Source organism: Pogonomyrmex barbatus, unplaced genomic scaffold, assembly GCF_055798465.1.
Source record: "Pogonomyrmex barbatus isolate J1 unplaced genomic scaffold, ASM5579846v1 scaffold7, whole genome shotgun sequence".
Classification (NCBI taxonomy): Eukaryota; Metazoa; Arthropoda; class Insecta; order Hymenoptera; family Formicidae; genus Pogonomyrmex; species Pogonomyrmex barbatus.
In genome coordinates, this window is record NW_028297171.1 from 9,209,186 (window position 1) to 9,222,307 (window position 13,122).

Consider the following 13,122-nt stretch of genomic DNA (forward strand, 5'->3'; position numbering starts at 1 on the left):
AAACCAGTCTATTTACACATCTGTTTTTAATCAATTAGTGACTTTTATCATATTGTATTTGCAATAATTTTATAAATAATTAAAGGATGTATTTTTTAGGAAATTAAAATTAATTATAATTGAAGATATCTAAAAATCATACGTGTGTATATGTCACACTGAATAATTTGGGAATAATAAAGAATAAATTTATAAAGAAAACATAAAATGTTGGAAATTCATATAACATGTTTTTTTGTAATGATTCTGTATTCGTATATATTCTATTTTTTTTTACAATATTTATATATATTTTATATATATATATATATATAAGAACTACTCTTTTACAATAGATTATAATTAAAATAGATTTCTCTCTAGATAAACTTTTCTCCACTAACTTTATACATTCGATATCGTGCGATGGAGAAATTCTATTAAAAATATGTATTATATTTGGAATCGTGTTCTACTCGGAAATGAACAAATATTTCTTTATCATAAACATTCCTGCGTCTCGTATTATATCTCGTATGTGCGACATCATCATGTCTATTTTGTTTTATAAATGTTATATATTACAATGTTTATCTTACAAATGGCATATACAGATATGGTACAGGCGACTTAGTTTTATGAAGTACTGTTAAGTAATGTATTCGCATATTAGGTATGCAAATTCGGCAAAATGTTATCGCATTACAAGGACCTCTATTTTCTGAATACCACATTGAATATCAATGTTATTATATAATTATCTAAAATAATTTGATATATCACAAAATATATTATTATCATAAAAAATATTCTATTAGCATAAAATATATCAATTTAATAATAATGAAATATATAATTTAAAAGAATTTGATGACGAATACAGCATCTCAATTATTTTTTATTATAAAATGATTAGAAATGGATTTTAGAAGTACACATTGTATTATTTTTAATTATGAAATAATTTTGTTCCTTGTTGCCGATATTCAAACTTTCACTTATATACATTTTATTATCTATGTTAAGAAGACAATTTCCGGCTAACTTCACAATCTTATGAAGACTCTATAGAATAGAATTATACTGTACAAATATATAATAATCTCGCAACATACACACAATATACAATATTCATCGAGCGAAATACTGCTAGAAAACTTTGAAATTAAGGAAAAGAGATCCTCAAACATTTTCAACGGGATTGACGAAAAGCGCCGTTATAGCAAAAAGTAGGAACACCAAACCTCCAATAATGGTTACTAAAAAATATTGAGAAAGTATTAGAATCGCTTTTATTAGTTCTCCGTTCTTAACATTTTGTGTGTGTGTGTGTGTGTGTGTGTGTGTGTGCTGCTCTTGTGTTTGCATGCAAACATCATAAAATAATCTGGACATTACCTGTTCTCACTGATATCCTTTGAGCGATTATACGTCCTCCTAAAACTGCTAAACCCGTACAAAACGAGTGGCCCAATATTCCACCCAACACAACACCATAAACATCCTGAAAATAGCATAATCATAATAAAATGCTGTTAAATGCTTATATAAAAATGCTATTGTTATAGTAAAGTCATTGTATTAAAGTACCTCTCTTGCCGCAAGGATAATAGTCGTTAACTGAGAACGATCGCCCCATTCCGCGAGGAAAGTAAGAGTGAACGCTTGGAGAAATATTCTGGAAAGTAGCATGAGCGCGCTACTTTTAGTGGTCTTACGTATCACTCCGGTTTCGGGATCCTGAACTAAAGTACTCGTCGTCTCCTTTTCGTACTGAAAGCGATGATATTTAAAGATTATTTAACCTCCTGCAAAAGAGGTAGAGGCATCATTTAGAAAAGCTTTCTCTTTTATCAAAACATCTCTGTTCTTTTTCAATATAGGATAATTTTTATAAAAAATAGAGCTTATAGTTTACGTTAAATTCGAACATTATTGGTCTTTCTTAGTTTAAAAAATAAGATAGATATTCACAGATAAAATAAGGAAGATATTCTACTACCATTTGAGTATTTCTATTATATCTTAATAATTTCATGTAGTTAAGTTTTTTTCACATATTCTTTAACTGCGTTTAAAATAATGGGAAAGTTCGAGGTTTACCTCGTCATCTCTCTTTCTTAGATCTGACTGAACTTCTTCTAGCTCTTCTTGCGCTTCCGTCGGCGACATGTAGTATCCATCTCGTAACATTTTTAATCCGAACAAAGCGAAGAGAAGTGTGGAAATGTAATAAGTATATGCACGAGGAATTATTGTGGCCGCGTATCCAAATACCACTGAAAGTAAGAAATACTTCACGTTAACTTTATAATAGTCACTTGTGATAGATTTATTTAGACAAACAAATTACAAATTATTATTTACATATAAATTATAAATTATGAGATGCATTACATTTGAAATATTTAAAATATCAGAAGTTTCCTAAATATAGATGACATTCAAAAAACTTTCAAAAAAAAAAAAAACAAAATACGTTTTATACATAATGCAGCAGTAACAGTATTCATACGGTGACTGTATGTCCTTTTTAAAAGACAGTTTTTTATTTCAGATAACTGTTCTTTAGATTTTTTATTTTCTTAAAACTTAATTTTATCTTTTATTTTACAGGAAATCTTTTTGTAATTCAATGTCTAATGTCATACTAATGAATAAATTTTTAAAACAAAATATAAAAAATATAAATATATAATTTGTTTTGTATTATTTATATTTTTAATTTTTTAAGATAAAATTATTTAGATTAGACCCATTTTCATTTTTTTATTATTTTAAATTAATTTACGACCCATTTTAATTTTTTTATTATTTTAAATTAAATTAATTAATAAATTTTAAATTAAAAGTTTGTTCTAACACAGTCGAACATAGTTTCAAATTATCAAAAAAAACTACATGATATTATCTCATTTTATGATATACTACACAAGAAAATTTCACAATGCATATATTTCTGACTGTAGGAATAAAGCTCTAAAATTCTCAAATTTGTCCTTTATTCTCCTGAAGAAAATGATCAATGTATCGATGAAATTGCTTTTTCATTGCAAACAATGATAGATGATACCTGACAGAATAGTCATCAGAGCAAGAGCACTAATTGCTCCAATGAATACAGTCAGTCTTGGATGTTTCATTGCCATAATAGCAGCAATGAAGAATGTTTTGTCCCCCAGCTCAGACACCACAATGACTGACAAAGACGCAATGAAAGCATGTAGGAAACCTACTCTGTCCTGTGGTTTCTCAGATACAAACTCCGGCAGATTCTAAAAACATTTTGATTAAAATGAAGAATTTATTAAAAGATTATTGAAAATACATTGTTTGTCTTTCTTAGAAATTACAACTTTACAAAATATATTTATTTAAAATTTATAGAGAATCGTGGAGAGCGTTTTAAAAGCATTTAAAGATCTATCTTCTTATAATTTTATTCAAAGTTTTTTAAAAGCTTGAAAATTCACTTAGGAATGTTTAAAATTAAATATTTCTAGATTTGAAATGTAAATTTTTTTAAAAAGAATTTAATACAATTCTACAAAATATAGCTCTTTTTTTATAGATTACGAACAGTCACGAGATTTGAAGGACCGCGAAGAGAAATCTCGCGGGACTCACCGTTGACGTCGCGGCCAGTTGAATTTTCTCATCGTAACGCGGCTCGATCTCGCAGATGACGGCCGACAGATAAAACATCAAAATCAGAGAACAGGCGTAAATCAAGCGCTCGGCCCCCATCATGCGACACTTTGAAGAATGAGCTTATTATTGCGGACGGTGCGTACGAGAACAGGCGTTGCGCTTGAGATAACCTCAAAAAAAAAACGTCCTTGTTCCGTATCTACATTTATTCATCGTACCGCGGTCGCCATGTTGTCTCATTCGTAAAATCCGGAAGGAGGTTAGGGTCAGGTTAGGCCGCATGCTCGCCGGAGCGTAAACGCGATTCGTCGGGGGAAAGCGAAAATGTTGCCGGCATTGACTCAAGGATTGTCCATACGGACAGAATCTGACGAAGCATGAGTAGATCAATCAATAAATATTAATAGGTCATTAATATTTATGTGGAATTATTGATGCGAAGAATATGCAGTTTTAATCATTTCAACATAATCACACAGTTCTCTCATATGTTTTCAAGATGTAAAAATTTTCCACAAAATTAAATTCTCTTTGCCACATTTTTCTATCGCATCTGGAAAGTTTGATCGGGATCAATTGATGAACGAGGAGCATGAAACAAAAAGAGAAATCGTACACTTCCCACTTTATTTTCATTATTATTTTATACTTCTTGAAATCCAAACACACCTATCTTGCCTATCGACGAAATGATATATATTTATATGTATATATAATAAATATCCGCATCATATCCTAAAATTAACAAAATATCTTTCCTTTTTTTATGTTCGTCTGTAATCTTTCTTGGTCTAAAGTGTACGCAATTTTTATTTTCTTCTTTTTTTCTTTTTTTTTTGTAAGAAGCTTCTCTTTCTTCCAAAGACATCTTTTTTATAAATTTAAATGCAGTATATACGTCGTAACAACAACCAGCCTTAGCCAATAGTTTATTCATCATCCATTATTATTATTATTATTATTATTATTATTAATATTATTAGTACTACTCTATTACTATTATATTATTATTATTATTATTATTCGAGAAAGACATTGTGAAGCGGATAAATCAAGTGAGAACAACGTAACTGTGTATTGATTACATAAATCCTTAATGCATATATCGAATCTTTCGTGAGAAACGCATTAGAAACGAAAGTGAAGGAAAAAAATACGTATATCCAGGGATACGTTGGCCACACGCATGGTCGCCACTCCCTTGTTTCTGTCGAGACAATCATTTCGCGAAAAACAAAAGGAAAAGAGAATGAGAAAGAAGCAAGATGTGTATTTCATTAACAACCTGATGCCGATTATTCGCATATTCTCTCTACGGGACTACGTTTCAAATTGAGTAACAATAATACACCGGTCTAAAGATCCTCTCGAGAGATAAAACCGAGAGTTTCATCTCTCTCATTTTCATATCCGACCCTACGGAACATAGGTAGAATTGAGCCGTCGTTTCTCATTAGAGAACACCTACGTAAGACCTCCTTGGCATTTCCTCCTATTTTCTCTTCTTCCTTCCCCCCCCCCCCCCCTATTGGATTGCAATTGCATTGGAGTCGTAGCAAGCCGCAGAATACAAACCGGTCGGAATAAAGTGCAGAAAGGCCGAGAGAAAGACGAAATTAAATTTAGCCGGAAAGCCAAACGTGTGAAACTTCGCGGATTTCTCGCTGCGATGCGTATATCAGATTATGACATCAGAGAAGTGGGAAACCGATCTATTTTTGCGTATATCAAAATATAAATTCGAGGAAAGTGAGAGAGAAATTCGCATATGCACACACAAACACACACAAGCACAGATATAGCCTTACAGAATCTATAAATTAACACATCGATTTATTTGATTTAAATAACAAATCCATGATGCATTAATTTTTATTTTTTTGTTTCAGATCGTGTACCAATTAAAAAAAAAAAAAAAAAAAAAAAAAATTCGATCTATAAAATATTTCATAAGAATTGAAGAAATCGCATATTGGTATTTATTTTAGTAAAAGAATGACTATTCGAATTACATAAAATCTATCTTTCACTTCTGATATCATAATCCGGCACATAGCGACTGATCGAGAAAACCCGATCGCGAAGACCAAATTTGCCTATAAATCTTATTCTAAACAAAACGAAGAATCGGATCCTACTGCTCGAGATCACTACTACTAAGCGCTGGCGGTAGTAACGCGTGAAAATCCGCGTCTTAAACGCAGTACAAAAAAAAAAAAGAAATGTATATGTATACATATTATGTATATATATATATATATATATGTATATATATAGAAAGAGAGTGCCTCACACAGACATTCATAGACGAGGATCAGCAGCAGTAACGTCTCCTGCATGTATTACATCGTCGTAAAATAGAAATTTGTAGAAATCACTATATACGGGCTAAGTGTCTCAGTTAAGTAGACATCATCTGGCGCGATCGGGGACCGCGTGGGCGAGTCAGGGCAGGGTGTATCGCACGTACGGCACCTCGACGTCGTTCCCGTCATCGTCGTTGCAGCAGAGCTCGAACACGAGAGCGCGTACATGTGGTTCCAGTTTCTTCTTCGACACCTTCTTCACTACCTCCGACATCAGCAGGCCCATGCGTTCCTGACATTTAGGTTTCGCCATGAAGAACGAGTACAGCATGCAGATACCTTGTGACAACATCGTCACTTCCAGATTGTGACGATCCTTGAAGTAATCGAGGAACTCTTTCAACGTTAGCTCGCCTTTTACTTCAAAACGGTCCCATAATGTCCAGTCGATATCGTAGTATTTGAGCTTAGGAGCGGCGATCGGCTCGCTGAAGCCGAAGAATGGTAATGCCAAGTTCACAAAGCCGTTCTTGTATAGTGACAAGTCGCGCACACCGCGCGTCAGTTTGTATAATTCTAGGCAGACGAGACCAGCCACCACCGAAGTAGTAGTGGCAATTGCCGGAATGATCTTGCCTGCGATCAGTTTGCTCTTGTGTCGATCCGCCGCTGGGATCTTGTAATTGGTAGCGCGCAGATTCGACGCCGCGACAATAAAGTCTATGTGGAAATTGGTATCGTCATCCTTTTCGAATTCCTGCGGATAAATCACCAGGCCGTTTAGATCCTCCACTTTCGGCAGTTCCTCTTGCAGTTGCGATAGCCGTTCGTGATCGATGTTACCGCTGCCATTTGATACTTGTACCTGAAACATAATCAATCTCACAATTCTCTTTCTTGTATTTGTAAAATTACGCTGGTTGAAGATTTTTAATACTTAAAACTTTAATAATTACTTTACAAATGAATTTTTTGAAGATCTTTTTAAGGTTTCCCAGATTCTTTTATGGTCAATATTATTAATTAAAATCTTGATTTTTTTTTTTCAAAATTTCTAAAATCTTCAAATGTTGATTTCAAATAATACTCGATACAAAATATTCGTGTATTCAAAACGTTTGTTAATTTGTTTCTTACCTGTGAATCTGTTTCGGCGATTTTCACGCCAGACTTGGGTGTGAATTCTGGTACTTTTACGGTGGCGAGGATTCTGGCAATTTCTTCTCTGTCGCGATTTGTGGGTATTCCGTAAACTTTGGCCTTGAGATTGGCGCTCGCGACAATGTAGTCCATGTGTAGGGAATCATTGACGTCGAAGACTAATGGATCCGGACAACGTTTCGGGCCGGACCAGAAGGGTTGACCACTCGAGGTCACCTGATCCGGCGGGAAGTTGAATAACAACTGGCGGATCTGATTGCTGTACTGCTCTTGCCAGTGGCAACGGGCCCACGCCACACAGTCAGCGAAGTTGTTCGGTCTCTCGTCGACCAGCGCCGTCTTGACGGATTCTAACACCTCAAGAGGCTGTACACCAGGCAGTTTGAGCGTCCGATCAATAAATTGCGGATCGGAAATGTACTGTGCAGCGTTTTCCGCTGATTGACGGAACAGGCCTTCGAAATTATCGCGAGCCCATTGCAAGGTGTGCTCAATGGCATTGGGGAAATTCTTGAGCGTACAGATAGGAATGCTCTTCTCCGGTGGGTCCTGCGACGAACTGTACGATTCAGTGAGGAATGGCACCACTACTTGAGTGTTGCCCTTAGTGCCGAGTGTACCGGATTCCAGTAGGGGTTTACGATAGTACACGCAACGACGATCCATGTAAATACGCGCGTTCACATTGTCGAGCGCATTTGCGACGCCGTCCAGCGTTTCGAAGAAAGTGTCATCGTAGATCCTTTCCGTTTCTGGGCACACTCGATTTTCATGAGAAAACACGTTCATTTCGTAATTCATGCTCTTGATAACTCTGGCCGCCGTCGATGACTTGGATTGCTGCACATCTGACGGTCTGAACAGAAACTGTCGATTCAAATTGGATTTCTCAATCAAGTCCATGTCCGTTATCGTGACAAAACCACCATCTTTCGCACCCACGCCGATCATCGCGAAGTTCTTTAATAATTCACAACCGATTGCGCCAGCACCGACCACAAAATATTTTAAGCTGCCGATCTTGGACTGGAATTTTTTGCCGAAAACAGCCACCTGAAAACAATTAAATCAATAATGAAGCAGTAAAATTAAATGCTTAATACTTTAATTTATATATTAAAAATGTTATTATTAATGTCATTATAAATTTATATTATCATCAATACATTTAAAATTTCAACTTTTTCCAAATTCTCTGAAATTTAAAAAAAAAAAAACTTAAATTAATATTGTACCTGAGAATCATAACGGGTTCCCGTGGGACAGCAATCCTCTTCGGTAAGCTCTGAACGGTCGACAGGTAGACATTCAATGGCGTCAAAGTATAACCATTGATAAATGGGATGAAATTTACCAGAGCAGGCTTTCATCACTTCTTGAGCGACGATACCGCCGATTGTAGCGTTCATGGGGTTTAAATCACCGGCGGATACTTTAGCGAACGTGCGTAACAATTCGCCATTGATCTCGGTATCAAAACCGTAACTATCTTTTATATTCTCGGCAATGACGATGAACTCATCGGCGTCCGCCTGATTCCATGGTCGTGGTAACCCACCTCTATCAGCTACATATTGATGCAATGCTAGAAAAGCTAAATGCAGCTGCTCTGGATAGTCAAATTTACCAAAGTCCGTGATGAGGAACTCGGGTTTCTTCAAAGCTGCCTTAAGTGGCGTGAAGTGCAGGATTTTCGGCATTTTCACCTGGGTCACGATACCGCCGCGCACATATTCGGAGAACCTAACGACATTCGATTCGTGTAGTTTGATCAGACTGAAAAGGATTTCTCATCGAAGAAAATATAATCAATGATATATAATATTAATTATAACAAATTTTTACAGAAATAATGAAGTATTATTCGCGAAGTCACACGATACAAAATAAGTCGAGCAAACTTTATATATGTTTTAAATTCTGAAAATACGTCGTGATTGTTATAACCGCTAAGGTGGCTCACCTAGAAGTGTCGCCAATGCTGAAGGTGTATGGTCCCAGCACCTTGATCTTAATTGGCTCGCAACCATTCAATTCGGTCATGCCTTGTACTTCGGAGAAGGTCACGTAGTCGCCGTCCTCCATACCATGGCGAGTGTCATCCAGGCATGTGACGACGCCTTCGCCGTCGCGGGAGATACTGGCGATCATCGCGCTTACCGGCGGTTCACCATTCATGTCTACCACCGTGAACGTTTCACCAAAGTCGCAGAACACCTGCGAGAAGAGGCCGCGAGTGTCGGCGATTATCAGGGCAATGTCGTTGTCGCGGGTGATCTGCGAGATGCGAAGCTGCTCGGCCAGCGGCGTCTCCGTCAATACCACGACCTTGAATTGCTGGATGTACTCCTCGCTCAGCGGACCGGAGTAGTGACGAGTAGGCACATAATTGTTCAGCTCTGACAAGCGTTGACAGCACGCTGCCGCGCGATTCTTACCTGCCGGATAAATTCGGTTTTAGTGACGTTAAAAAAAACGTTAATTCTGTTATTAATGTTTAATTAAAAAAATTACAAAATTGTAATAGTCTTACTAGTTTCAATGGAATTAACACTTTATAAATGATAAATTCAAGTCTCGGATTAATAAAAAATATTATTTTATAAGTTCTAAGACTTATTGTTTATCAAACAATTTTTAAGTATATAACAGAATTTTTTAGGAATTTAATTTTGTCAAATTACATGCATTAATATATATATATATATATATTAATGCATGTAATTTGACACAAATAATATATAAATGTCTAAAATTTTATTCTCATACAATGTAATTGGTATCTTGGAGTTGATATAACTTTAGAACAAAGAATGTGTTATTTATATCGCCTAAGCAGTATTTTATAAGACAACCTTTTCACAATGACTTGCACTAATAGCATATAGTTTATAGTTTTGTATCATATTTTTAGTACATAAGAGCAATGACAATTAAATGGCGCAAGAAAATTAGAATTTACTTAACAATAGCAGCATTGTCTTATCTCAATTGAAATCTTATCGTTGTAAAGATTACACTTCCGGATTGCGTAAGTTTATCAACGAAAAATAAAGCCAAATCTCCAATAAATTTCATTTCAAAAAAGAATTACACATGTTATTATAACGTGCATAAACTATATAATACTATCATATAGTTTCAAATTATTTTTAATTACTTTCAAATCTATTTTTTAATTGGATTTTAAATTCTAAGATAGTAATTCTAAGATTTTTCTAATATGATCTTATTTCCTTCAAATATTGCATAATATGTCATCATCTCTCTAGAAGTTTCTCGATCTTTTTTTTCTTGTCAATATATAGAATCTATCATGCTCTTAATTCTTTAAATATCATCCCCTTTATTTATGAAACTGAAGTTCATTTTTAGTATAAAAAGGACAGAAAAATGCAACTAAAATAAGCGTATTTCTGTAAAGAACATAGGTTTTTCTTTTTTAAAACATTTAAAACTCTTTATTTTTTTCTTTCTAAGCTTCTCTTTTCCATATTTTATGAATTTTCAAAAAAAAAAAAAAAAAAAAAAAATGTAACGACGTTACGCTACATCTGTCTTTATCGATGTTCTTCTAAGAAGGCAAAAAGATCAAAAGTATGCGCGCGCTTTTTTCTACCTTGACGCGTCTCTCACGTGTTTCCGACCGGCATTGTTCGGAGCACACGCGCGCTCGTTCCTTACCTACGTCTGCATGAGTGAGATAGAATTGCGAGCCCAGATCGGTCAGCTTGCATGCGGCATGGTCGTGCAGCGTGACGGACTTAACGCCGCCGAGGATGACGTTCTTGGCGATCTCGACACCGAGGCCGCCGAGGCCAGAGATAAGCACGTCCGAGGACGCCATGCGGCGCATGGCGTCGTGTCCGAGGACATAGAGCTGACGCGAGTACAGACCCTCGTCGATCTCGGCGGGCGCTCGGCCACCGCCACCGCCACCGCCACCGCCGCCGCCACCGCCACCGCCGCCGCCACTGCTGCTGGAGCTCGTGGAACCGTTCTTCGCCATGTCTACGTCCATCTCCGCCACGTTCGTCGTCGTCAGCTCGTCGTCGGCTCCTCCCGTCGTGCTGGCAGCACCAACGCGTCGCTTCTTGGCTGGGGGATCAACGGAGCTCTCCGCCACCTCAGCACTAGACATCGGAGGACTTGACGGACGTGTTCACGGGGACGTCGGATTATGTGCCGTCGATTGTTTCCCCTGATTATGCCCTCTCTCTTTCCCTCTCACCCTTCCCTCTTTTCACTCCCTCGCTCTATCTCTATCTCTTTCTCTCTCCCTCTCTCTCTCTCCTCGCCTCCCGTAGACCGCGCTTGCCACCGCGTGCGCATACACGGCTCGCTGAACCTCGAGTGCACTTTGTCGCCGACGGCGACGACACCAGCACAGACAGGCACAGACGAATATCCGGCCGCCTGACGGACGCGCACCAACCAACCTCCCACCACCACCGCCGCCGCACACGTCGCTTCCACCGCGCTTTTCCTCTCCTTTCCTCTCCACTGTTCCTTTGCCCCCTGGTTGACCGCCACCACCGCCGCGCCGCAGCTCCCCGCGAACGCCCTCGTGCCTAACCACGGCCCGTGATCGCCGCCGCCTTCGTGTCCTTTCGAGGAATATCGTCGTTACCGCCTTTGTTCTTTTCCGGAGAACGTCAACGAGAGAGAGAATTCACACACCGCGGACACAGCACCACGTCCAATTTAACGACAACGCTGCCCTGCACCTCGCCCAACCCCCCCTCGCGCTCTCTCATTCGCTGTTGCTACACGGACTTACCGATTTGCTCCCACATTCATTCGCTCGTCCGTTTCGTCGCTCGTTACGTCCGAAGCTGTCGCTGTGCCGTGATCGATTCTGATTGGTCGCGCCATGAACAAGGAAAGTTATAGAGTTGGCGCGCGCCGATGATTCATCATTCGTTCTACGCACTATTAATGCTCATTTCTACCAACTTCTATTAATCTTAATCTCGGTTTAATTTAGTCTTAATTCTTTTTTTTATTTTTCAGAACTAATTATTCATCTTTAAATTGTTTCTAATTTTTAGAGAAAATAAAAAGTAAATTAAATTGATATAAAAGTTAATCGAGCATAAATCCGATGCGATGAAGATTGGTCACGCAGAATAATGAAATTTAGATGATCACTTTTGATCATGCAATCTATTTTGATGCAAAAAATGAGCGATTAACGATGATGAAAAAGCATCTTTAATTAAAAAAACATACGTTCTCAATCGTATAATCGTATAATCGTATAATCGTTTTCTTCATTTGCATATTATATATATTTCTATTAACAACAAAATTTGACTTGTAAAAATTGTTTTTAATTACAATTATTCGAGTGAAATTATATTATGACAAACTAAATTTTGAATTCGATTAAATAAGCTTGCAATATATATTCATACATTTTTTGCCTTTATTACATTTCATTGACAATAATTAAATTTCAATTCGCGTCTCGAAGTGGGACAATTTGTGCGAGTTTCGAGTGCGAATGATATGTTGGCAGCGCACGAGCGCCAATCACAGCGCGCGTTTGCGGTGAGTGGTCACGTGACACAATACGCGGTGTAGCAACAATTTGAAGTGTGTGCGACCAATCAAAATACACCCATGACAACACGAGTTCCCGAATTGTACTGTAGGAAGAACAGTTTAAAATTTTTGCTTGGATAGACGAAGAACGAACTTTATATAATAAATTTATCGATTATCATCCTCAATCATCGAGCGGCAATGAAACTAAAAGATAAAATTTGGGAAGAACGTAAGAATTCGATATGATTCATTTTATTGAATAAGAATTGATCATGAAAAAATGATACATTGCGTCACTTTCGTCTCGATGTATTCGCCATGTTGAAGAAATATAGAAATGAGAAAAACATAAGTAATTAAAAACAAATCTGAATTTAAATATGAGTTTGAAATGTAAGTTTTCCAAAATATTAAAAAAAAATATCCGGATTCAGAAATGAGATATAAGAAAAAAAGACAATTTGTATACGCAAAC

At 36.9% G+C, this 13,122-nt stretch overlaps 2 protein-coding genes across 2 annotated transcripts; both read right to left on the reverse strand.

The window, feature by feature from the left end:
• Positions 1-369: 369 nt before the first annotated feature.
• On the reverse strand, positions 370-3,887 carry LOC105434117 (putative divalent cation/proton antiporter TMEM165). The gene is made up of 6 exons (XM_011649731.3): positions 3,607-3,887; positions 3,053-3,254; positions 2,083-2,258; positions 1,570-1,752; positions 1,378-1,483; positions 370-1,238 (listed from the first exon to the last, which is right to left on the reverse strand). The coding sequence occupies exons 1-6, from the start codon at positions 3,727-3,729 to the stop codon at positions 1,162-1,164; spliced, it is 867 nt and encodes a 288-aa protein (XP_011648033.1). The 5' UTR covers positions 3,730-3,887; the 3' UTR covers positions 370-1,161.
• Positions 3,888-5,149: 1,262 nt separating this feature from the next.
• On the reverse strand, positions 5,150-11,848 carry Uba1 (ubiquitin-like activating enzyme 1). Its single transcript, XM_011649730.2, has 5 exons — positions 10,782-11,848; positions 9,061-9,535; positions 8,333-8,840; positions 7,074-8,150; positions 5,150-6,801 (listed from the first exon to the last, which is right to left on the reverse strand). The coding sequence occupies exons 1-5, from the start codon at positions 11,236-11,238 to the stop codon at positions 6,076-6,078; spliced, it is 3,243 nt and encodes a 1,080-aa protein (XP_011648032.2). The 5' UTR covers positions 11,239-11,848; the 3' UTR covers positions 5,150-6,075.
• Positions 11,849-13,122: the final 1,274 nt, after the last annotated feature.